Source organism: Mastigoproctus giganteus, chromosome 6, assembly GCF_048544385.1.
Source record: "Mastigoproctus giganteus isolate SK-2022 chromosome 6, ASM4854438v1, whole genome shotgun sequence".
In the NCBI taxonomy this organism is placed as follows: Eukaryota; Metazoa; Arthropoda; class Arachnida; order Uropygi; family Thelyphonidae; genus Mastigoproctus; species Mastigoproctus giganteus.
This window is the reverse complement of record NC_143580.1, coordinates 15,066,892-15,092,932: the sequence shown is the minus strand read 5'-3', so window position 1 is coordinate 15,092,932 and position 26,041 is coordinate 15,066,892. Positions and strand designations below refer to the sequence as shown.

Below are 26,041 nucleotides of genomic sequence, written 5' to 3'. Positions count from 1 at the left end.
GTGCCCAACCCACAAGTTCCAGTCAATATCTGGGAAGTTAAAATCCCCCATTATAAGACATTCCGATTTACTAGCCCACTCTATTTCTCTGTACAATTGTTCATTGTACTCATTCAAGTCATTAGGCCTATAACACACTCCTACTCTTATTTTTGCTTTCGCAGTGCTTATGTCACACCAAACTGGCTCAACAGTGCACTGTTCATCTATATCAACTGGATGCACTTCTTTTGATTTTATGTTTTTCTTTATTAACAGCATAACACCTCCTCCGTTCCTATCCTGTCTATCCTTTCTGTACACAGTGTACTCCCCAAATTCCAGTTCGGCATTCCTTATATCTGTGTGACACCACGTCTCTGATATCCCAACATTATCCGCCTTTGATGTCTTGACCAACACTTCAAATTCATCAAATTTATTTACTATACTTCTAGCATTGGTATACATGCAAGTATACATGCACCTATTCTTATTCTTAATTACTCTAACACATCCCATATACCCACCTGTTTCACGATGACTGCCATCCTCAAGATGCAGCCTAACCATTGCCTTATACAACAGGATAATTATTTCCTTATCCCTTCAAGCAAAATTCCTGTATATCATAGACAAACCCACATGAGTTATCCTGGCAGCCTGTCTGCATTGCTCAGATAACTTCATATCTGACTGCACAATTACCCCAGATCTTTTTCATTTCCCATTACCCTGTGTGTAGTATCAGAGTTGTTACGTTAATCTGGAATTACTGTTACACATATGGAGTACCTTGCAGTTGTTAATGTTAAACTTCAACTGCTATTTCTCAACCCATCTGCCTAATTTTTTTAGGTCTTGTTGTAGCAACTTAGCCTGATTTCTGTTGTTAACCACCCTGTCAACCTTTGTATCATGTGTCAACTTAGTCAGTAAGCCTGATATACCTTCATCTGTATCATTAATAAATACAGAAAACAGCAGTGGGGCCCACCACTGAACCCCTTGGGGGGACTCTGCTAATAATATTAGTCCATGAAGAGCAGTGTCCATTAATAACTAGTCTCTGTCTTCCCCCACTCATCCAACCCTTTATATAGAGCAGTAAGTTGCCCTTAATCCACACTGCTCCAACAAACAAGTGTGTTTCTGCAGCTATGATTGTATTTGGAGAAACTAAACTAGTTGCTATTTATAATTTATTATAAACAGAGTGAATGGCTGTTTGGAAGAAAAGTAACAAGAGTGAAAGAGAAAACCCAGTTGTAATATGCTTATGCCAAGAGAGAGAGAGAAGTCAGGGTAATCCCCAATAGAGTTATATGATCTTGCCTAGTAATTGGCATGTCATCGAAGATAAGCATGGGAGCAGAAGAATCCTTTTTGCAAGATATAAGACAGGACTGAATTTTAGAAGGATTCAAATAAACTAAGTTATCTTTGCCTCACTGGAGAATTACCTGGAGAGCGGCATTTAAGGAATTGGTAGTGGATATTCAAGAATTTGAGGCTGTTTGGGCAGGGCAAAGTTTCTCAAATTGGAAGGTGGAATGCAATGTGTTGTCATCAGCAAAACTATGAATAAGATTCCTGGTCAATAGAAGAAGGTTATTAATATACAAAAGGAAAAAGAGTGGGAGAAAGAACTGAACCGTGGAGAACACCAGCATTAGTGGAGAAATTAGAAGACAGAGAGCCATCTACCATCACCTGCAGTGAGCAGTCAGAGAGAAAACTAGATACCCAATTACAAAAAACAGTTGGCAAACCATAAGATAATCTTATTTAGAAGACCTTTATGCCAAACACGATCAAAAATATCTTCTTTCATCTTTGTGCTGCTAGTTTGCCCGGTCATGACAGTTTGTCATATGGGAACTAGTGAGCCCGGAAGACAGAAGAGTAAGTATTGCCACAAATAAATTACAATATGAAGTTTAAAATTTTCGTTTTTTATTTTTATTAATAATTATATTTTTTTTTTCTACATGTACTGTACTCTGCAGCTCTTATTCTCAACAAGAACGTTTATTTATTGCATTAAAGTACCCTTACTAGGTGAAGTCATATGTGCAAATTTGGAATTATTTTATCAAAAAAAAAAAAAAAATTGCTTACTTGTGCTTTACTGTGACTAGGCATACTGTATATACAAATTATTGGATATTCTTTAATTGTACTACTAATTACGTATATGCTGTTAGGGAGTAGAGAAAAGTGAGTGCGCGCGCACACATGATAATATACACACAGTATATGCACATAACAATTACTGATTAACAGTTTGACGTAAATGAACTGGACACCCCAATTCTAATATGACATGTGAGGCTGTTAAATAACCACTTCGTACGCTGGTTTTGAGTGGAAGTTAGATTGAAGTTGCTTTGAGAGTGGAGGAACTTTAAATATTTTTATATGAAGGCCTTATTATTTTGGTAAAAATATAGCAGTTATAGCGTGACTAATTTTCAGCAGGTAACCGAAAAGTGTACATTGTTTGAATTAATGAGATATACAAAATTTTAATTATATAATTGAACATCACGAAGAGATAAACTATAAGTGAAAACGGGTAGGCAGGGTGTGGCAAAATAAGTGAATAAGCAAAGGCAGATTATGAGAAATCTTTGGCAAAGGACGCAAAGAAAAACAACTTCTTTACTTGTGTAAACTCTAGAAGGAAGGGATGAATCAGATTGGTTCACGATATCGATGGTTCGATTGTTGATAATTCTGCTCACGTAGTTGACAAACTGAATGAGTATTTTGCATCTGCATTCACACATGAGAAATTCTGTAGGGAAGTGTAGGCCAGAAGCTTATCAAACTCTAACGGGGAGTTAAATGATTTTGTTATAACTAAGAGCGAAGTGGAAGAGAAATTACTGAAATTAAACATAAGGAAAGCACATGAGGTGGATGGGATCTATTCAGTTATCTTAAAGAAGGTAGCAAAGGCGGTAAACAGCCCTTAGCCATGATTATGAGGGTATCTTTGGATTCAGGGGAAGTCCCCGTGGACTGGAGATGTGTAAATATATCCCCAATTCACAAAGGGGATTGAAAGGTGACACGAGTAATTACAGACCTGTTGGTTTAACTTCTGTTCTGGGGAAAAATAATGGCGTCACTGGTTAAAGAAGCACTGTAGGATCATCTAGACAAAACTGCAGTTATAGTTCAGATACAGCATGGGTTTGTTAAGAGAAAGTGTTGTTTGACCAGTTTGATTGGATACTATGATGTGGTCACAAAGGAACTGAATGTAAAAAATAATTTTGATATCATATACAGTCGATTCCGGTTATTTGGGACACATCGGACTAGTGCATTTTGGCACGATTAAGCGGCTGCCCCAATTATTCGAAGTTTCACGTAAATAGTTAAAAAATACAATGTACCTCCGCTTTACAATTGGTTCAGTGTACAATAAAATCACGTTACGATGGACTCACCATAGTAAAGTACCGTTCACTATACGATGTGTAGTAAGTGCTGGTCATTGTGATCACATTTGTGAATTGAATTTTAATAGTATTAAACAGAAATTCTAATTAGCGAAAATAGGAGGAATATTATCCACAGGCTATAAAAGTAAAGATATATATTAAGCACAAATTTACCCTTTATTACCATACCAATTAAAAAATTAAATGATACATGAAAATCGGAAGAATATACATGATAATCGGAATAATTAATACGTATGTACTGTAATATGTACATACTAACTAGTTGACATTTCTGTTCACTGACATTTGTGGGTGGAGATTAAAATTTAAAACAGTAAAAAGATAAGCAATCGATAACAAAGAACATGGGACACACAAATTGCAAGCAACGCGATATGCGCAAGTGAGAACAGAGTAACAAGTTACGAAGCTTTAAAAATAGGAATGAAGAGAAGATTCTGAAAATTAATTTTTTTATATGATTGAAGATTCCATGGAAGTGTAAACACATTTCACCATAATAACCCACAGAATTCCAGCTGTCGGTATTATTGCAAATTCAATAAGATTGAGATATCCGTTTATGATAGATTGTACTAACAGAAAAGCCCAGTAAACAGGTGACTGCTAATTGTTTTTATTGTTTTATGATTGTGAACTCCAGAAATCTGACCAAACCATGTGGCATGGTCAGAGACACTCGTAGGGTAATCTCCAGTGATGCGGTCTCCTGTCCCGATTAAACAGCATGTTGTCCCAATTAAGCGAAGTAAACCCTGGCTATTTTCTTGATTGGGTTTTTTAAGATTTGTCCCAAATAAACAGCTGCCCTGATTAACCGGTGGCCCAAATAACCAGAATCCACTGTACTTGGATTTTAGGAAAGCATTTGATACTGTTGCACGTAGCAGACTACTGTACAAGTTGGAGCAGCTTGGCATTAAGGACAAATTGCTACAATGGATAAAAGGATGGTTGAGTGGGAGATGACAGAGAGTGTTAATCAGTGGACACTGCTCTTAATGGACTAATGTTATTATTGGAGTTCCAGATCCTGTTGCAGTAGCAACAGGATCTGGAAAAGTTGAGCAGATGGGCTCAGAGGTGGAAACTGAAGTTTAACATTGACAAATGCAAAGTACTGTAAATGGTAGCAGTAACCCCAAAGTAATATACCAACTGTGTGGTACTACACTCAGGATAGAGGAGAATGAAGAAGACCTGGGGGTAAGTCAGATATGATGTTTTCTGAGCAGTGTACACAGGCTGCAAGAGTAGCTCATGGAGTCTTGTCAGTGATTATAGGAATTCTGCTAACAGGGATAAGGAGATGATTATCCCCTTGTATGAGGCAATGGTCAAGCCACACCTTGAGTACTACACATAGGTCTGGAGGCCTCATTTTAAGAAATATGTCGAGCTACTAGAATGAGTACAGAGAAGGGCAATGAGATTAGTGAGTGGAACAAAGGGTTGCTGTTACGAAGATAGGCTTAAGTTCTGCAAATATCAGCAGCTGGAGACTAGGCACCTGCAAGGTGATCTGGTTGAGGTGTATGTGGCCTTGAATGGTTTGAGCAAGCTAAAAAAAACTTAATTCTACCTCTTCCTGCGTAATTGATCCAATATTAGATTCACTTTCTTTTACCAATTTCATATTTCTAATAATGAGTGCTAGGTAAGAAGAACAAAAAAAAAAAGTACCAGATCCAGCATGTATAAAAATGAGTGCTAAGTAACTAGAACAAAATGTACAAGATCCAGTATGTGTTTCTTTTTAAGTTTTGGGATGACACACTGGACACAGAGGAGGTTGTAGAATGGCTATAAAAATAGCTTAGCAAACCACACCTGCTACTCTTCAAGTCTAGGACACTAAAGTTGATGAAGTTACTACTGCTGTCCTTGGGGAAGTGGGGGGGGGAATGCTCAAGGAGAGCCTTTTCTCCCGAGAAGATTGCTTTTTTGGTCAGTTTTCTCTGTTTTCATCTTGTCTTCTGTTTGCTTTTGTGGTTTTTTTTAGTGACTCAGTTTATAGGAAGTCAGGCTGCTCCATTTCATGCAGCATGACTTAACCTTCAAATAGAACATATTTTAAACTACAAGAAATGTGGGAATAAGTCAAACTGATTTTTGTTGACTTATACCACTTTTCTTTTGAAAGGCTTCATTTTCCTTAATTCTTTTATAATTTAATACCACTGCATGGGAATCCTTCTGTGTGGTAGCAGACTCAATTGTATCAAAATTACTATTATTTGGTAAGAAAAAATATCCAGACACTAGTAACTTGTGTTCAGTAATGTTGGCAGATGATTTTAGATTTAGAATTATTTTTATCCAGATTAAAACAACTTTTAGATTCCTATTTTGTCCACAACAGATATCACTGCATGCAGTTATAAGCATGAATGTTTGAGAACACATTCCCACTGCCATTCTTTTTTTGTAGACAGCTGGCTATTTCCTGCAAGCCTTGTGAAACTGACTTATAACACATCAACTGTGAAGACGTTTCACATTTTGCTTCAGGTTTAAGTCAAGTGCTGTAATGTTTTTTTTTTAAATGACTGTTTTATCTATGTGGTGGGCAGGCCAAGGAAACAAAGTATTTCCATTTATGGGGTCATTGAGAAAATTAGAAAAGTTGGCTATGTCTGTATTTCTGTTTTCAGTTTGAATGTATAAAAATAGCAATCAGTATATTTGTAATGCCAAAACTTATCTTTATTTTTGACATTTTCATTGCAGAAGTCTTAGTAATTTATATATTCATTTAACTTATTTTTATAGGGATAAGTCATACCCCATTGCACCAGCACATACTGGCCTAAATATACCCTCACCTGGTAAGTAATTAATCTCTTTGCTAAGAATGTAGCTTGTTTTTGCTGTTCCTGGTTTTTGTTTCTTAATGTTTCTTGACTTAATATTTTTATTCCATTTTCCAGAACTCTTTCCTTATTTGTCCAGGCGCCTTGCTTCCAGCATGAAAGGTAGGGTTTCTTACTTTAAGTTCAGTTGGGTAAGGGAAAAGAAAATTATTTGTGCAGGTCATAGAACACAAATTTAAGAGTATATGCCATCAGTGATGGACTAATCTGTAACTCTTAAAGAAAAAAGAAGTTAACTGTTTTAACTTTTTTTTTTTTTTTTTATATCCGATTTTCACATGAACTTCGAGGAAAATACAAAGTGTTGCAACATCAGTGGAATGCTGAAAGTTCATATTAGAATTTTTACTAATTTCGAAGATGTTAATTGTAAAGCAGAAAAAGCTGTTCATTGTAATGCAGAAACTATATGATAATACCATAGTCAGAATATTACTATATATCTGAGTAATATTTTCAGGAGTGATATGATGTGGTGTTTTTTTTTTTGGTTTTTTTTCCCCTTCTGTATTTATGTTTAGCCCCCACATCATCGGGAGTGGGATGATACGTGGGTATAACCTGTAGACAATGCCTCCAGTGAGAAAAGTGTGACCTTGATTACATTTATTGCTAAAAAAAGAATTGTGCTTGCTGTTAGTGTTAAATATATATATATTTATTATTTTTAAATATTCAGAACAAGTGACCATATAAAAACATTTTGAAATTGACCCTCATTATTTCACTCTTGTTTCACCATTATTTCACTAGATTCCTCATTTTGTCAGCTAATCAGTTTGAAAGTATCAGGTAACATTAAATTTATACAATTTTACTGTCCACTAATTGTATAAATTAGTGGACAGTAGGGATAATGGAGGCAAGCCTAACTTAATCAAATTTCACAAGACTACAAGGACAAGCTGTGATTTTTAATTACAGGATCAGTGGTTAATTACTTTCATATAGATATACTATCTAATCTATGTTTAAAATATTGATTTGCAGCCGCCAGATTAATTCCTACAGTTATTATTTTACCATGCATCACGCTTATTTGTGTTAAATGAATTGTATGTAATTGTCTCCTTATTTTGTGCATCTGAGGAAAGATGCTATCTTAGTAGATGGCTTGATCATGTAGTTGTTTACTCACTGTAAATTGCTACGGCTGCAAGAATGGTTCAGCCTTTCACTCAACTGAAATGGTAAAGAAAAAGTCTGTATTCTTGCTAAATATCACATATACAATTATGCTGAAGAGCTTTCAGAAAATCACTTGATTTTTCTTGGAAAAATCTAATAATACTAATTGTTAGAAATATTAATGTTGTCTTAAAGTATGATAGTGCAGGGTCTAATAATTATAAAGGAAGACACTTCTCTGTTTGCATTCATTGGAAATAAATTTAATAGGAGATAACTGACATTAACTTACAATAATAAGCAATGATAACCATTCATTTTAGTTCTTCTTGGAGCCATCCTCAGTGATGAAAAATGTAAAATTATGATGACAAAACTTAAACTGTAACATATTAAACTGTAACAGTGAAACTAATAAAGAATTAGAGCAATAACAAATGTCCTAAAACTGACATGCGTTGACACTGACATGGACATATGCGCTATGTGCTCTTTTATGCTATTCTTTGTGACTGTCTGACCATTGGGGTCAATTTTCTGGTGACTGTTGGTTGAGAGGCATTGACAGTATGTACAATACTAGGGCTGTCAAAGCTGTTGAGGAAGGGGTGGAAGTATATGGGAGAGGTGGGAGGAAGAATAAGAAAATAGTGATAGTCAGGGGAAGGGAATGTTTACTTTCCCTTCCCCTGACTATGTTCATTTATGCTGTTTGATGATGATTATATGTGGAAAACCTCAACAGATTCTCCCCTTGTGTTGTTTTTGACACCCACCACTTCTGAATTTTCCAAGTAGAAACAATTTTTTTGGATGTGGAGTGATATGCCATGTTCTAAACCATGTTGCTTAGCCTAGTAAGTTAATATTAGTTTGCTTGTGTTAATTTTTATTTTCAATGAGTGTACACAGAGAATTGTCTTTCTTTGTAGCTAGCATTACTAAACATACTAAACTGAAATGATATTGTAATGGTGTGTGTGCATGCATGCACATGATGTTTCCTTTTTTTTAAGATATGAGTTCTCTATTAAGCCTAAATGTAAATTTTTAGAAATTGGCATTAGTTCTTGGTGTTGAACAGTTATTCAAAATAGTGTTTGTCCACACTAAATATTATCATACAGTGGACAGAAAGCAAGATGGGTACTTAGAAATCATCACATACCTCAGATTATATAACAATCAACATAACAATCTTTGAAAATGTTCTCCGTTTCTCCTCCTTCCTTTGAATTAATATAGTGATCAGCTCTCACCTTGTCTGTTTAGGCTGAATTATAGGCTATCAATATCATATCTTATTCCACTACAAAAGCTAATAAACTTTCTCTGATGATATCTATGTGTGTCTCTTATGGGAATCTGGAATGATAGCTGGTAATCCTTATAAAGAAATACCACTGCTGATGTTCTTGTGAGTTAAGCATCCAAAAAAAAAGTTTATCTTATCTTTGCAACTTTATTACAGCTAAGAAATCTGTTTGTTTCACCCTAGTGATTTCTTTGTTGTTGTCCATCACCCCTTTCAATGGTGATTATTGAAGATCATCTACATGGTAATGCACGTGAATAATCATTAGTACACCTGGTTTTAACTTGCACTGATGTTGAGTGAATAAAGAATGGTGATTGTTCGATTAAAACACATTTGACTCATGGCAGTTATTACCATTGTTAAGAAATGGACATGCTTGCAGTTAAACCAACACAGCACCATGCTAGTGCATAGGACCTGCTTTATTTCATTTCCTCTTCATTAAACTTGGGCGTAAGACAGTTTGCTGTATGTGACAATTTGGTGCAAGATGATTTGGTGAAAGATTATTAGTAATCATGACAATTCAGTGGTATATCACATATACACACCAGGAATTTAAAAAAATAAAATCAGTGAAGTAAAAGGCTTGGAAAACCAACAGAAATTTTGGTCACTTAGATAGTGGAAGGTAGAAATTTAGAAATAGCAAAAGAGTATATATTTTTTTAATCCTATTTTGTGTAAAAATATCCAACCAGATCCCACTTACAGGTAGGTTGGAAAATGGGTAATTGCCTGGTATCTTCAGCATGACTCTGTCCATATTGTAACAATATGGAATTGTAACAATATGAATGGACAAGTCGTGCTGATGATAACAGGCTCATACTCAACCAATCTATTCTGCTTTTCCAGGAGCATGCAGTGATAATCCAGATTGCATCCAGATTGCAAGACTAGTTTTGAGAGGGCTCTGCAAATCATTCTAAAAGAGCCAAATATAAAATTTCATAAAAATCCATCCATTGGAAGTCACATTATTAATTGTGGGTAGATGGATAAAGAAATAATTGCAGAATTTCTATTGCTCTGATTTCAATGAACTTTTTATGGGCTTGATAAATCTTTCTGAAAGAGCCAAATATAAAATTTTATGAAAATCTGCCTGCTAGGCTTTAAGTGTAAATGCTAATGCACCTGGTTGGTATGTTCGGTCAAAAATATGAACCATACAATGATCACACCAAATTAACCATTTACAGCATGACATATTAAAGTTTTACATTTTCAGTCTTGTTCTACTATACATGAAATTCTCTTGTAGAATTCAGTGAATCGTCATAGTCACTAGTTGCCTTTCACCAAATTGTCATATACCAGATTTCCCCACTGTGAATTGTCAAATTGTCATGCACCAAATTGTTGCATGCAGTTAATTGTCGTGCATTGAATTGATACAGACCTGTAATTTATATATGTAATTTCAAATACAGTGAAACTTCCCTTTAACGGACAGCCATGGGGAACGAAAATGTGTCCGTTAGGAGAAGTGTCCGCTAACAAGAAGTCTGAGGGAGAAAAAAAAAAAATCGTTAAACGTTTAATGTAAAATTAAATTAAAATATATACAGATTTTGAACAATATTTTTGTAAATAATATACATACAATTGTGCTATGCATATTATGACTTTATCTTAAGGAAAAGACATACAGTAATCACTTATTTTCTTCTGCACCTTCTTCCGGCTGATAATTTTGTTTTCAACATTTGTTTGGAGTGAAGAAACCATCGAAAGTCCTTCAGTATCTTCTTCAGCGGCGAAAAACATTTTTAAACGATTGATTTGTATGAGCGCTTCTTCTATTTTCATCAGTGGTTCGTCGTTAATATGTTCTTCGACAGAATGACCTCCTTCCATTTTTTCATCCTCATGGGCAACTTCTTGAAAAAATATCGATGATAACGTCGTTGATATCTAGAGCACCATCTTCTGTAGTGAGGCTCGAGTCTATATCTTTGTAGCCAGGGTCACTTGTAGCTGAAGTATCGTACATTATCAATAGATGTTGAAGTTCTTGTTCTTCTTGGTGCTCCACATTGCTGTTCACAACTTCAATTTTTGCGTTTGAGAAGCCAGACTTTACAAAACAGTTCACGACAGTTTGTTTTCTAATTGCGTTTACTGAAGAGGAAATCCATTGAATCGCATCTAGGATGCTGATTTTCTTTGCAAGGTCACTCGCACATGTTACATCGTTCATGTTTGCAATGAGATGTCTTAAAACACGTTTTCTGTAGTGAAGTTTAAAATGTTTTATTATCCCTTTATCCAAGTGCTGACATGCTGCAGATGTTTGGTGGCAGAAAAACGATTTGAAGGTTGGACAATTCAATGTGCGGGTGAGATGCAGCATTATCCATGAAAATAATAATTTTTCTGTTTTGAAGAATCAGGTTTTGGTTAAAGCGACTTATCCATTCGCTCATGATATCTCGTGTCATCCACGCTTTTTTATTAGACTTCCAGTCAACATTCAAAAGATTCAACTTTATGCCCTTGAAACAACGAGGATTTTGTGGTTTTCCTATAACAAGAGGTTGTTCAAAGTCTCCCAGCATATTTGTACACAATAGTACAGTCAAGCGTTCCTTTGAAATTTTTCCGCCCTGGCACTTTTCGTTTTTTTGACTCATTGTTTTTTCAGGAAGAGCTTTAAAAAAACAACCCTGTTTCGTCACAGTTGTAAATATCCTTAGCTTCAAAATCACGACATAAATCTTCCAATTTGACGGTCCACTCTGTTACAACCCGAGTATCAACAGATCCACCTTCACCACTTACGGTTTTCCAAGAAATCTTATGCCGAGTTTTGAACTTGTCTAGCCATCCCACAGAAGCTTTGAACTTGTCTAGCCATGCCACAGAAGCTTTGAACTCATTTACTCCCATAGATTTCGCAACCTCCAAAGCCTTTTCCCTAATAATAGGGAAAATTTTTTTCTTTAGCACGTGCGCGACAAATTTGAAGTCCTATAGTTTTCGGGAATGATTTTTGAACCTGATCATTTCCGTGTTGCCAAAATTGTTTGAGCAGTTCATTTTTTTTCTTTAGGATGTCGCTTACCTGCGTCTTCCCGATTTTGAATTTTGCAGCGAGATTGCGAACACTATTTTTTTGCCGATGATACGCATTAATGAGTTCGACTTTATCTTTTAAAGTTAAATGTTTACGAGAAGACATTGTGCACTTCACACAACACTGAACAAAACTGAAACTGAAAAGACGAAAGGCCGACCATATCTTCTCCCCCCTGCACACACCGAATTCATCAGAAGTTTTACACGTGCCTTAAAATTCTTGAAAAAGGGTTTAGAACCGCAACGTAAACCTTGATAAAATTCAGAGAATCAGAAATAGAAAATAAACACACGATTGAGGCAATACGTGGAAGAAACATTCCTAGAAAAAGGGCCGTGAGCTCGCCCGCTGTCCGTTATGGGGAGATCAAATTAAGTGCTAATCTAAACGAAACAGTGCAGATTGCCTGTCCGTGTCCGTTACAGAGAATGTCCTCTAGACAGAAGCGGCAAACAGGTTAAAACCAATGGAGGTGAGTTGGGGAATTTGAAAATGTCCGTTGTAGAGAGATGTCCGTTAACAAGAGGTGTCCGTTAGGAGAAGTTTCACTGTATATGGTGTGTCTGAAATAAATCAATGTACAGTGATTCAGTTTTTAAATGCAGAAGGGCAAGAACCCTGATTTAACCTTGTTTCAAAAGATGTGCTGGAAGGCACTGAGATACCCATGTAGAGGTCCACATCTATTGTTTTTTATGATTTTAATGCATTTTGTTCCATTGCCAAAAAAGCTTTAAAAGAATCATTTTATTTCAGATGCTGAAGTCAAAATGGCAATAAAAGGATGGTTCTGTTAACAAGCAAAAGAATTTTTTGAAGAAGGAATATACGCAGGGTGTCTCAAAAATATTGGTACAAACTTTTAGGGGAGGTAGGTAACATCTAAAGGAATGTGAATCGCATAGGAACCCATAACCGGAAACGTCACCGTAAGTCAGTAGACAGCGCTGTTCATCGTTCGTGAGAGGGAAAATTTCTGGTTTACTCATTCAAGCAGTAGTTGCCGCATGAAGAGCATGCATCGATATATGAACTGTGAGCTGGCAGACATGCACCTAGGGTATGGATTAGCAGAGGGCAATGGACGAGCCGCTCAATGAATTTATGGAGAACGCTTCCCAGACAGACATGTACCAGACCACCATTTGTTTGCGCATGTGCATCAAAATTTGTGTGATTATGGGTCATTTAGAGGTAACAGGAGGTAGTGTGGGCAGACTACGTTCGACGCGAACTCCCGCCATGAAAGAAAGTGTGTTGAATGCTGTCCAGAATAATCCTACTACCAGCACACGTGCTGTTGCCTCTCCCTTAGGAGTGTCTCGTTGCGGCATACAGCATGTCTGGCACGATGATTCCTTACACCCCTTTCATCTCCGAAGGGTTCAGTTACTGCTCCCCCAAGATCATCCTGCACGTGTGGCTTTTGCGCAGTGGTTTCTCCAAGAAAGTGTTCAAGACTTGAATTTTCCAGCCTATGTTTTGTTCACAAATGAGGCTTATTTCACTCGGGAAGGCTTATTCAATCAGCACAATGCTCATGACAACCCACACGGTGTGCACCCTCATGCGGCACAACATCGCTTCGCAATAAATGTGTGGGCAGGTATGGTCGGTGACTGCTTAGTCGGCCCATACCTGGCAGGCACCTCCGTAGCCAGGTGGGAAGGAGCAGCAGTGCGTAGCACACGCTTCTTGATTAGACCGGGGTTCGAGCCCGTCACCACCAAATACGGAGGATGCGGAAAGGTCAGGGAATGACGACCGCATATCCCGGAGCAATATGGCCTTAGTTGCTAATGCTCCTAAAAACCAAATAACAACAACAACAACGGCCCATACCTGTTACCATCCCGCATGAACTCCACTAAATATCGGATCTTTCTTGAACAAGTTCTACCGGGGTTAGTTGATGATGTTCCAGCAAATGTGAGACGCAACATTTGGTTTCAACATGACGGGGCACCTGCCCATTATGGAAGGTGTGTTCGTGACCATTTGAACAGGCGTTTTGGGGCGTCGATGGATTGGCTGTGGTGGACCCGTTGCCTCCCCCCCCCCCACGCTCACCTGATTTATCAAGCCTTGATTTCTTTCTGGGGGGGGGGCTCAAATCTATCGTGTATGAATCGCCTGTGGAGACGGAAATGGATCTCGCGGCGAGACTCGTCTACGCTGCTGCTACTGTAAAAGAAACTTCAGGTGTGTTCGACCATGTCTGCCAATCCGTGCTGCTTCGGTGTCACGCATGCATCACGTCTCATGGTGAAACCTTCGAGCATCTGTTGTAACATCATGAAATGCATCCATCTCATACTCCATTGTTAATATTATGTCAAATAAATGTTTGCCACTAATTATTGTCGTGTCATTTCTGCTCCTCTGCTGCTACTTTCCCACGACGTTTCCGGTTATGGGTTCCTATGCGATTCACATTCCTTTAGATGTTATCTACCTCCCCTAAACGTTTGTACCAATATTTTGAAAACACCCTGTAGAGTATTGGAGCAATTGGATGTGCTTGTTTAAATGCTGAATAGTAACTTTAAAAAAAAAAAAAAAAATTTTTTTAAAGTCTGAAGCATGTTTTAATTTAACTTCCTCCTTATTGTCATTATGATTAAGTTGTCCAGGCTCATAATTTTCCAGGCTCATCTTACAGTCAAAAGATTTTTTCTGATGTTTTAAAGTAGATGGCTACTTGGTTTAACTAAAATTGTTACCCACAGCATATTATGTGTGATCAATATGTTCAAGGCTGAACTAATATTTGGTAAATGATGAAGTTTACCAGCTATTTGGATGAATTTCTTTTGAAGTGGTTTCCTTGGCATTGTATACACAGATTACAGTGCTTCTAAAACTTCCAGAAGCATTCGTGATGGGCTCTTTTGGAAGTGCTGATGGTTCTTGTGTCACATTGCAAAGCTGTGAGCCTTAAGCTTTGAGGAGGGAGGGGGAAGCATGGAGATAAATCCAGTGAATATGGCAGATAAGGGACCACAGTGATGGAGTTGTTTCACGAGAAATTCTTAAATTGAAAGTACTGGGGTTCGGGGTCATTGTCATGATGCAGTGCCACTTCTCTAGCTGTTTTCTCTGAACAGTGCAATTGCCATTGAACCATTATGTAATAGTCCTGGTTTACTGTTTGACCAATCAGAGCAAATTCATAATGAACAATGCTCTGTGAATCAAAAAAATGTTAAGCACAATCTACACATTTTACCAAGATTTGTCTTGCCTTTTTGGGCTTTGGAGAAGAGAGAGGTCTCCACTGAGAAGAGTGCGACTTCGTTTCTAGGTCATAGACACACAACCACGATTCATCACCAGTAATAATTGAAAAAAAAAAAAAAAAGTGTGAGTCAGCAATTCACAATTTCACTAGCAGCTTCACAGATAGTTAAACATTCTGATCACTTCTAATCAGAAAATTAACATGACCAGTTGAATCATTGGTTTTTGAAGTTGAAGGGCTGCCAGACCAAGGATAATTCTAGATAGGAAAGCAGCCCTCTTTAAAGCTTGCAAACCATTAAAAAGTCTTCTAACAATATGTAGCATTTTCCATGAAAGTTGTTTTTAACATTTTGTGGGTTTCTATTGCACTTTTCCTAATTTTAGGAAAAGTGAAATTTACATTTATGTGTTTTGTTGCAAGTGCAACAAAACACATAAATGTAAATTTCTTAATATAACAGCTTCTATTCAACATGCACTAATTCAGTCTAAATAGCTGGTGATTCATTCATTGCTATCAAATGCATCACTGAACATATTGCAACATGTCACAACTCACTGCAGTTTCATATAAAACCACGAGAGGTGCATTATGGCCACAGAAGCCGATGCGCCAACAACTAACAAACAACAACAACTGCAGTTTCAAGATACAAAATCAGTCCCCAAATATTTTGATTTTAGCTTGTACCCAAAATATATACACTTCTTTATGCCGAATCATATTTTAAAAATAAATATAAATTTCCTAATAAAACAACCTCCTTTAAACACAACTGGTGTGGTAAAACTACTCAAATGTAACTTCCTTTTCCCATAAACAAAGCTATGTGAGCTGCTATACTATAATTCTTTACAAATTGAACTTTTGATTTTTACCATCATTACTAAAGCTTAAACTATGTGCTTGCCTGTAGGCTCAATTTTGCTTTCTGCCATTTAATGATTCACATATGATAGACTGCTTGCATTGTTTCTCTAACACAATGTTGTAAACACATTTCTGCTCAAGGAAACACCATTTTCTGTATTTCATCTATAACAAGGAGTTGTAGATGAACATCATACACATATGAAATAAAACATTACAATTAATTTTTTACAATTAATATAAACTCTTTTTTTTTTTTTTTTTTTTTTTTTTTTGGATTTTTTGTTAATTTGTTTTTATCAAATAATATTACCTCCTAAACAAATACAGTCGATTCTGGTTATTTGGGACACATCGGGACTAGTGCATTTTGGCCCGATTAAGCGGCTGCCCCAATTATCCGAAGTTTCACATAAATAGTTAAAAATACAATGCTTCCCCCCCCCCCTTTACAATTGGTTCACTGTTACGATGGAGTCACCATTGTAAAGTACCGTTCACTATACGATGTGTAATAAGCGCCGGTCATTGTGATCACATTTGTGAATTGAATTTTAATTCAATTAAACCGCGATTCTAATTAGCGAAAATAGGAGGAATATTATCCACAGGCTATAAAAGTAAAGATACGTTAAGTACAAATTTACCTTTTATTACCTTACCAATTAAAAAATTAAATGATACGTGAAATTCGGAAGAATATACGTGATAATCGGAAGAATTAATATGTACTGTAATATGTACATACTAACTAAACTAGTTGACATTTCTGTTCACTGTCATTTGTGGGTGGGAGTTAAAATTTAAAACAGTAAAAAGATAAGCAATCAATAACAAAGAACACGGGACACAAATTGCAAGTAACATGATATGCGCAAGTGAGAACGGAGTAACAAATTACGAAGCTTTAAAAATAGGAATGAAGAGCAGATTCTGAAAATTATTTTTTTTTTTATATATGATTGAAGATTCCATAGAAGTGTAAACACATTTTATCATAATAACCCACAGAATTCCAGCTGTCAGTATTAGCGCAAATTCAATAAGATCGAGTTTACTGTCAGTTTATGATAGATTTTACTAACACAAAAGTCCAATAAACAGGTGACTGCTAATTGTTTTATGGTTGTGACCTCCAGAAATCCCACAGAACTACCTGTACGGTATGAGACAATCGTAGGGTAATCTTCGGTGCTGCAGTCTCCTGCCCCGATTAAATGGCATTTTGTCCCAATTAAGCGAAGTAAACCCTGGCTATTTTCTCGATTGGGTTCTGTTTTTTAAAATTTGCCCCAAATAAAGGACTGCCCCGATTAACCGGTGGTCCAAATAACCGGAATCCACTGTATTATTAACATTTTCTGATATATGTGCATGTATATATGTTATATGGGCCTGAGGAATGTGTATATATTCAGTAAAATGTTTGTATAATGAGCACCAGAGATTATATCTGATTTACTACATATTTACCTTTTACATAAAAATGCTTCATTTTTATGAGTATTATTGTAATAAAAATATCAATTTAACATATAAAAATTCATATTGCAATGAAAAAATATAATCATTATAACAAAATTTGCAAAAAGAAAATTCTTAAAGAATACAATATACACTTTTTCACAATTAGCCTTTAGCATCTGGCAGGATGTGCTGCATGTTTAAGCATTGCCTAAACTAATATACAAGTGGGTAACGTTTCAGGTATCTTGCCGATACCTACCATCAGACTGTGCTGCTGACCACCCTCAGACCTGAAGTGAATGCCTTTCACTTCAGGTCTGAGGGCAGTCAGCAGCACGGTCTGATGATGGGCATTGGCAAGATACCTGAAACATTACCCAATTGTATATAATTGAACATATTAATAATTCCTAATTCTAATGGCTATTTGTCCGTCTTCTTAAAATCTTACTTGAGTAATTTTGGAAGTGTCAGTAGTCATTTGTGTAGAGTTACGTATTTAGTGAAACATGCTGGTAGATGGCTACAATATTGAAATTATGTTTGCTTAAAGTTTTCTGTGAAGGAGTGTGGTTGTTTGCATTATCTCATCTGATAGTTGCACTTATGAGTAAAGTTTTATAAATTTTAAAATGGAGAGACTAGTTTTAAAAGTTTTATTCCTTTGAAAATAACAAGCATAAACGAAATTTTTGAATTTTTCATTAAAAAAACATAATTACTTAAATAACAAGTAAGTTTTGTCAATTGTTTTGTAATATGTAACTTATTTTTGGCTTTTTTTTTTTTTTTTTTTACTGAATTTCACTATTACAAAATTTCATTATAATGATCAGTGCTATTTTTTGTAAAAAAAATAGGTGCCGGTACTCATTCTTTGCTATCAGGAAAATTTGAAAATTAAAAGGATATGAAAAGTACTCTAAAGATTTTTTTTTTACTGATACTGTTACTTTAGTAGTAATGTTTTTTGGAATAAGAACAACAAATTAAGTATATTAACACAGTTTATTAAGCATAAATTTTATTATTCAAGTATATAAAAAAAAAATAAGCAAAATTTGTAAAATGTAAGTAAAAAAAATAATTTCATAATAAAGTTTTTGTAGAATATTCCAAATTTTTATTAAGTTCTCATCCGACACACTATGCCGACTTCTTTTCTTACTGTTTGTGTCGGTTGCTGAATGATGTTTCCGAAGCAGCCACGAATTGACATATTTTGATGGATCGAAGCGGGTCAGCAGTGGGCCTACAATTTTAAGAAATAGTAGTAAAGAAATCAACGAAACTCTGGTTGGGCTGACGATCAGATTCATTTGTGAAAATCCTCGTTCGCATTCACTCGATGAAATTTGTATACTCAGAGCATTCATCAAATGCTTCAATTCTTCCGAAACCGTCTTTTCAATTAGGTATTCCCGAAATCTACAAATTGCATCTCTTTCATTTAACTGCACCTAATTGACAATTTTCTAACTTAATTTTCACCAAATACCAACATTTCATGTTAGAAGGTTTAATACCTTCGTTGTCCTCATTTTCCTTCTCCCGTCATCGATATTGTTACTAGTTCTTTGAACTAGTTAAATTTGAATTTTTTGAAACTGTACAAAATGTCGATGTCATTCAGATATTCAGGTACTGTGACCATGTAAACAGAGATAGAGAAAATTTACGGAAAACTGTGGATAATACACTTCCGCGAAACAACAGATGATTATTTGTGGGGGTAAAAGAAAATCGCTCCCTCCTAATTCTCAAACGGGGTGCTTACAGTTAATTCACAGTGATGTCGAACCTAAGGCCCACCTGGAAAGTGAACTAAAACAGCATTTTAAATTTTGTTAATTATCGAAAAAAAATTCTCATTTAATGTTTTGTTCAGTAAATGTAATTGTGTATTGTACTTAATAAAATTTTTGAATATTTTCAGTTTCACTTTTACTGTTTTACATGTAACGAGATATGGAAAATGTAACACACAAATTTTTATTGAATCACTCAGTGTGGCCCGCAAAATAAATCTAACTTTGAATTTTTTTGAATGTGACCCCTGTACTGGAAAAGGTTGGGCACCACTGCAGTAGAAGGTTGACCACAGCCCATTGTCAGCATCAGGAATACCCCCTGATCTGCTCACTGTTGAAAAGTACGACTTCTCTGTATGTGGGACAGGTGGTCGGATAGGTTTTACAATGCCACAAAATTGTAGAATGGTAATTCCATTAGCTCTCTTATTCGTGCAGCAGCACTAATTGCCTAGAGGCCAGAAATGCAAACAGTGCTTACAGAGTTAAGTCTGTCCTAATTCGTTCACTATATAAAAATTTTCTTTGCTCAACGGAAACTATTTTAAATGTACCTTCCAAGGGGAATTCAGAATAATTCGTTATAAAAGGAGTTCATTAAACAGATGTCCAACTGAGTAATTTACAATTCTAAAAATGGTTATAAAGTTTTATATAGAAAATATCTTAACAATAGACAGCGAAAAATGCAAATTTAGTTAAATAACTTTTTTGAATAGTAGGTAAACATGTGAAAAAAATTTACGGAATATTACAAATTTCGAAGTGTACTACATTCAAATGTCACATGCCACTGTTAATAAAGGTGCCGGTACGCTGTACTGTTGCATACCATCCCAAAAGAAGCACTGATAATGAGTATATTTTGTTTTCCTGAACAAATTATACTTACATTTCTCTGTATGTACATTTTTCAAGGCTGCTTCGAATAACATTTCAGATTATGTTATAAATCTTCCAGTGCTGCCATTTCTTATATAGTGTTTCTAAGTAATTGTAGATGTGGTTTGTAACAGATGATAACACAAAAATAGATGTTAAAATCACAGTAAGAGTAGGAGATTACATCACCATTGTTCAATTTTGGCTTACAAAAGCTGAAATTGTCTTGAATTTGGACCCAGAAATTGAAGAAAGTGAATTGAGTGATACATAAATAGATGTAGAAGATAGTGTTACATCAAAAATGAAGTAATGCAGAGTTTGGACAATCAAGTAAAAATAGGAACAGGTTAATAATTAAATGCGTTATGTACAGATTTTTCACTTTTATGAATTTTCAAAATATCATAGCCGAGTGGGTAAAGTACCTGCCCGGCAACCCAAAGGTCGCGGGTTCGATTCCCGCCTCGGGCTTGGATCAAAGTACTTCAAAAACCTTGGGAGGTGCAATATGGCCACAGAAGCCGATGCGCCAACAACTACCAAATCAAAATCAAAATATCATGAAGAAACTCATTCCACAGAAAAACTTTTCCCTCTAAGCTCAGACACATTCAGAGAACTCATTCCTGAAACATTCTTGTTCATATCAGCAGTTAACAATATAAATATGTAAATGGTGAACCTTTTATATTCCCATGAGTGCATGATGCCATATAGAATTTTGGTGTATAATACAGGAGGATTCAACAAAAGAATTAGTATTTGAGGTAATGTGAAATAAGAGGAGCTAGATGTGAAACTTGGCCTGAGATGCTGCAAATCAGTCATGTGTTCTTCGTTGTCAAAATTCAATTTATAAACTGATTATCATTACATTTTTGTTTGGATAGAATAGGGTAGTTACTGTAACCTGTGTGTAGCACCAAAATGAATGGATGTTGAGACATCAGTTTTTTGGTGTGGGCAGTAATTGCTGCCATTAAACAGTATCTTCTGTTCTTTGCTAACCATTATCCCTCCCACTTATTCCCATTTGAAAATGAAAAATTTGATTCCTTTTGAGAGACGAGTGATTTATTCCATCAGTTAACCCCATAGAAATTTCTTGAATTTTGCAACTGATGACCAAATTAGGTGTAAAATGTTTTCCTGAAATTTGAATATTTCATTTCATAAAATGGGCAAACCCAGCTAGTACTGGTATTAGCCATATGGTACAAGGAAGCCCATGGCTTTTGTTTCATCAGCAAAAATAATAATAATAAATGATAAAATGAAATAAAACAAAACCACCTGTATGATTCCATCCTCATGTAAGTACCTATCCAGCTGACCTTTGTACTCCCCAGGCTGTCAGCCTTAACCACCCATGGAGGAAAGTTATTCCAATAATCAACAACTTGCCGGCTAAAAGACTGTGTGTGTGTAGAACACTGCAATATGCAACAAAAGATTTTCGTGGGATGTAGATCGTTATATTCTGCTCCACTTATATAGATCCCTAATTAGATCTCATCTAGACTGTAGATCATCTGTGCATGATTCTTCTGGGGAGAATACCTTGGAATGTCTTGCCCCTATCCAGTATTCTGCTCTTATGATTTCCCTAAGTGTATACAGAATGTCTCTAGTTCAAAGTCTTTATGTTGAGGGATATGAACCTCCACTCAATATCAGAAGAAAGAATTTACTGCTTAATTGTGTTGCTGAAATTAAAAGCTTCCCCATTCCATCCTTATTTGACCACTACTGCAGGACCCATGTGGTCAACCCATTATAGAAACAAACTCTGATAATACCTTATATGTTACAGGTGATAATTATTTATTATAAATCAAGCCTACTGGATGTATTATAAGTATTTATATGCACTATTTTTTTTTTTATGACAGTTGTACAAAAACAGTGACAGTATGTAATCTGATTGTATAGGCCTTAATAAAGAGAGAACCTTGATAATTATATTTGATATTTGTGTGCTGAATTACTTTGTATTCTTCTTAATGTAAACATTTCTTGATTAGCTGTACATGACGCTCAGCCTATCTATGAGTTTTTGTCCATGTGATTGATACTAATTAATTAATAGCTTATTAACATGTTCTCTGCTTCCTGAATGCAAATATGTGGCTTTGGATTTTAATCCATTTGGAGGGGAAACCACCCTGCTTTTAGACCTTTTTCTCCCACTTTGACAGAAACTGGATATTTTTGTTAACCAACCCTCACTGGAGGCTGATTAATTCAGTCATAGTGAGAAGAAAGCCCAAAAATGTTTCTGTCCTGTCATTTTCAATCCTAGGTAGAAACCGTCATCAGAAAAGCTAGCAGAAAAAGTGTTAAATTAGATTTTTATGATAATAACTTTTTTTTTCTTTTTTACTTTAAATAAACATGTATTTAAGACTGATTCATAAACAGCTCTTCTTATTTTATTTTTTGTAGATTCTGAAGTTGATGCAGCAGCAACAATGCTTACCCTAAAAAATGGGCCCAGTGCAAGATTACAGAGTTAGTTTTTCTATTTGAATAATATCCTTATGCATTTTTTAAGTTAATTTCTTGTAGAGTTTAATTTATAAATACTTTAACTTTTTTAATGGGAAGGGAAACTGCTTGATTTAAATATCAAATAAATTGTATGATATTTTTGTACAATTTATTTGATATCCTTGGTAACAGAGTCTCCTGCTGTACTTTCCTACTTGAGGAAAGTGCAAACTGATTTTTCTTTGCATTAGACACTGACCTGAAACTAAACATTATATGAATAGACATGCATATGAACCTTGGCCAATTAAGATTTTAATTCCTTTAGTTTGACTATCTGAGGGTATAAAATAAAAGTTATTTGCAGAAAATAATAGCCCATATGGTCAGTATTGTCATTCATTGCTCACCACAGTAGTCGGGTTGAATGCCACTGATTTTGCCTTCCATCACGGGCAATACCCTGCTCCTTTAATTTCAGATTTGTGTTTGCAAACAATAGTAGATGGCATTCAATTTTTATTTTCTTTAAACATGTTTGATGTGTTATATATGTAGTCCAGTTTATTGTACATCAGAGTGTGATGAGCAGGGGAGTTGTTTCTTTAAATAGTTTACACTGTTGATGTGGCAGGCATATTATTTAGAGTTAAATTAATACACTGCTCTGTCAGGCAAGATAATTTCATATAGCGTAAGAGATAGATAAAGAATGATTCTGCATGGATTTTCCTTGCATGTCAGCCCAAAAATATTTAATCAATGGTCTTATGTCCAAGATGCTGCAATGTGTATTTCATATTGATTGACCCACTGACTTCCTTAAATACCTTCTATTTATTGGTGGTCCATGTTTTCTGCAGAAAAACCGAGTTCCCATTAATATAGTGTTGGTCATTTAGTTTCTACAGAACAAGTGTGTGTGCATGCATGCATACTATTTTCAACTGGCAGGTATAGGCTTTGCTGCCTGAATCTTAAAAAAGAACTTCAGCATTTTATATAAGCTGATGACAGTGTAGTACAGTACATTTGGTGGTGCTCAACAGAGAAGTCAGCAAGCACAACAACTACTACAGCCACCACTACGTTTGAGGATAAATAAATTAAATAAAAAATTAATTACACAGTATGAATCTTTGGTACTGGTATATTTTTTTAAATGGAAAACTTATGAATGAGTGACAAGGTGGTATAATAGCTCCTGGTTTGCCCAAATTCAAGTGGTGATTCCCAATATTAATATAGGGCTTGCCAAAGCTCAGCCACTTAACCCTACACACAACTGTACAGACACAACATACAATATAGTCTGCGTTGTCACAAGACATGCTTGAAAGCTAACAGTAGTTGATTTTGCTATTATAGCTATGTATATAAAGGAATGCTTTTGCACTTGTACGTTACGTATATAATTTCCCTATATAATGGATTCAGTTCATTTTCATCTGTCTTTCTCTCTCATATTGTGGAAACTCATAACTGGATTGTTAGCTCTTACACTGAGGGTGTCCATTTAATTATCAATTAAGGGACAGTAATTCGTGAAACAGTCAGTGTCAGTAATGGCACTCACTGAAACTAAATAGCATTACACCTTTTTTTTTTTTATATATATATATATATGAAGAAGGAAATTTGTGATTTCCTTCACAAGATGAGTATAGTCTTTTTTGTGGCAAAATTAATTTTGTGATTATAGTTACATGCATGCGTAATGTTTTTGCATTACTTATATATTAGGCTTCTCATTACGGAAAAAACGTTTTTAACGTTATGAACGTTTTTTCCAGGACTGCGAATTTCGGAAAGCAGGACTCGGCGAATTCTGCATGCTAGGTCACCTAGAATACTCAGCTTATGACCATATAATTTTTTTACAGGTCATTCTTACAACAGCAAGGTTGAATGCTGAATTCTTTGTGTTATGATCACAGTTATCTGTATTACAAAAGCCTAGTGTAACTTTCAACAACACTGCAATGGCTCTTTTGCTAAGCTATCAGTAGAAATTTGGTTATGGCATGAATATTATTGGCTGAAAGCTGCCTTGCATGACAAGAATGATAGTTCAACTAATCATAACTAGCTTTTGTTATACAACACATGTCACTTTGTTATACAGCACAGTAGAATATCTCACAGGTATGATCACTAGATCATATGAGTGATATATGAAATACATCAGAAATTGGTGGAAAAGGGTTAAATTCGAATTTAAGAGGTGATACACAAAGAAATATTTTACTGATATTTGTTTTCAGTTTAAAGAATCAATTGAAGTGAACCTATTTTTTAACACACTGACTCGATAACAGTTAAAAAAGTAATGGAAAATGGCATTGTATAAATTCTACTCTATAATTACTGCTGGCTTTCAAGTTTTCTGTGACTGTGTTTCTGAGTTTAAGTTACACTGCAATGTATGTTTAGCTTAATTTTTTTCAGTTATAGTTACTACTTGTTATCTCATTGTTTATATTTGTTATTTGCTGTATTTAATTCTATTAATTTTGAAATACAGTATTACAGATTTCCTTTAAAAAAAATTTAAAAAAAACTCCTGATAAGCATTTTCTTTGAAACAAAATTGTCCTTTATTACAGAAAATTTAAAGTATTATATGCAATTACGCAATTGCATAGTACATTAGGCCTTTTAACATTTATTTGATTTATAGTTTTGTAATAGCTGCTGCTACTTAAATATTTCAGTAACAACAGCTATTTTAGAGTAGCAGCAACAGCCAGTGCCGGAATGAGCTATTGTTGTAGCCATGATGAACTCTGTATGAATTTAATTTGCATGTAGAATTTCTAGTTTTATTGCCTTATTTCTCTATTCTCTTTAAAACACATTCTAGGAAAAGTTCTCATATATTGGCATATTTTAATCTTTAGCAGAAGATATATCATTATTATGAAATTACCTCTTGAAACTGCACCTAAATAGATATCTTAAATGATATGCTAGAATTTACAGCATGAAAATGTATTGTTTATGCCAAACTTAACCTTTTATTTGGAAATTAAGTTTGTTGTAGTTGATAAGCTTTGATACTGATAGATTTTTTTTTTAATGGAAAACTTAAGAATGAGTGAAAAGGTGGTATAATATCTCTCGGTTTGTCCACAATTAACCGAAAGGTGCATAAAGGCAGGACTTAAATTCTGCATTCTAAGTCACCTAGAAAACTTATCTTGATGACCATATTTTACAGGTCATTCTTACAGCAACAAGGTTGAATGCCAAATTCTTTGTGTTATGATCACTCGTAACACAAAGACTGGTGTAACTTTGAACAAGGATAGAATTGGCTGTTTTGCTAAGCTATCAATAGAAATTTGGTTATGGCATGAATATTATTGGCTGAAAGCTACCTTGCATGACAAAGAATGATAGTTCAGTTAAT

General features: G+C 35.3%; 1 protein-coding gene across 4 annotated transcripts in view; it reads left to right on the top strand.

Moving 5' to 3' along the window:
• Positions 1-26,041, top strand: part of LOC150083967 (uncharacterized) — a 276,752-nt gene that overhangs the window by 244,720 nt on the left and 5,991 nt on the right. For all 4 annotated transcript variants that reach the window (XM_090374975.1, XM_090374976.1, XM_090374978.1 and 1 more), the window contains 3 exons: positions 6,231-6,286; positions 6,389-6,433; positions 22,585-22,650. In XM_090374975.1, coding sequence (XP_090231101.1) covers positions 6,231-6,286; positions 6,389-6,433; positions 22,585-22,650 — 167 coding nt within the window. The remainder of the gene's footprint in view (positions 1-6,230; positions 6,287-6,388; positions 6,434-22,584; positions 22,651-26,041) is intronic.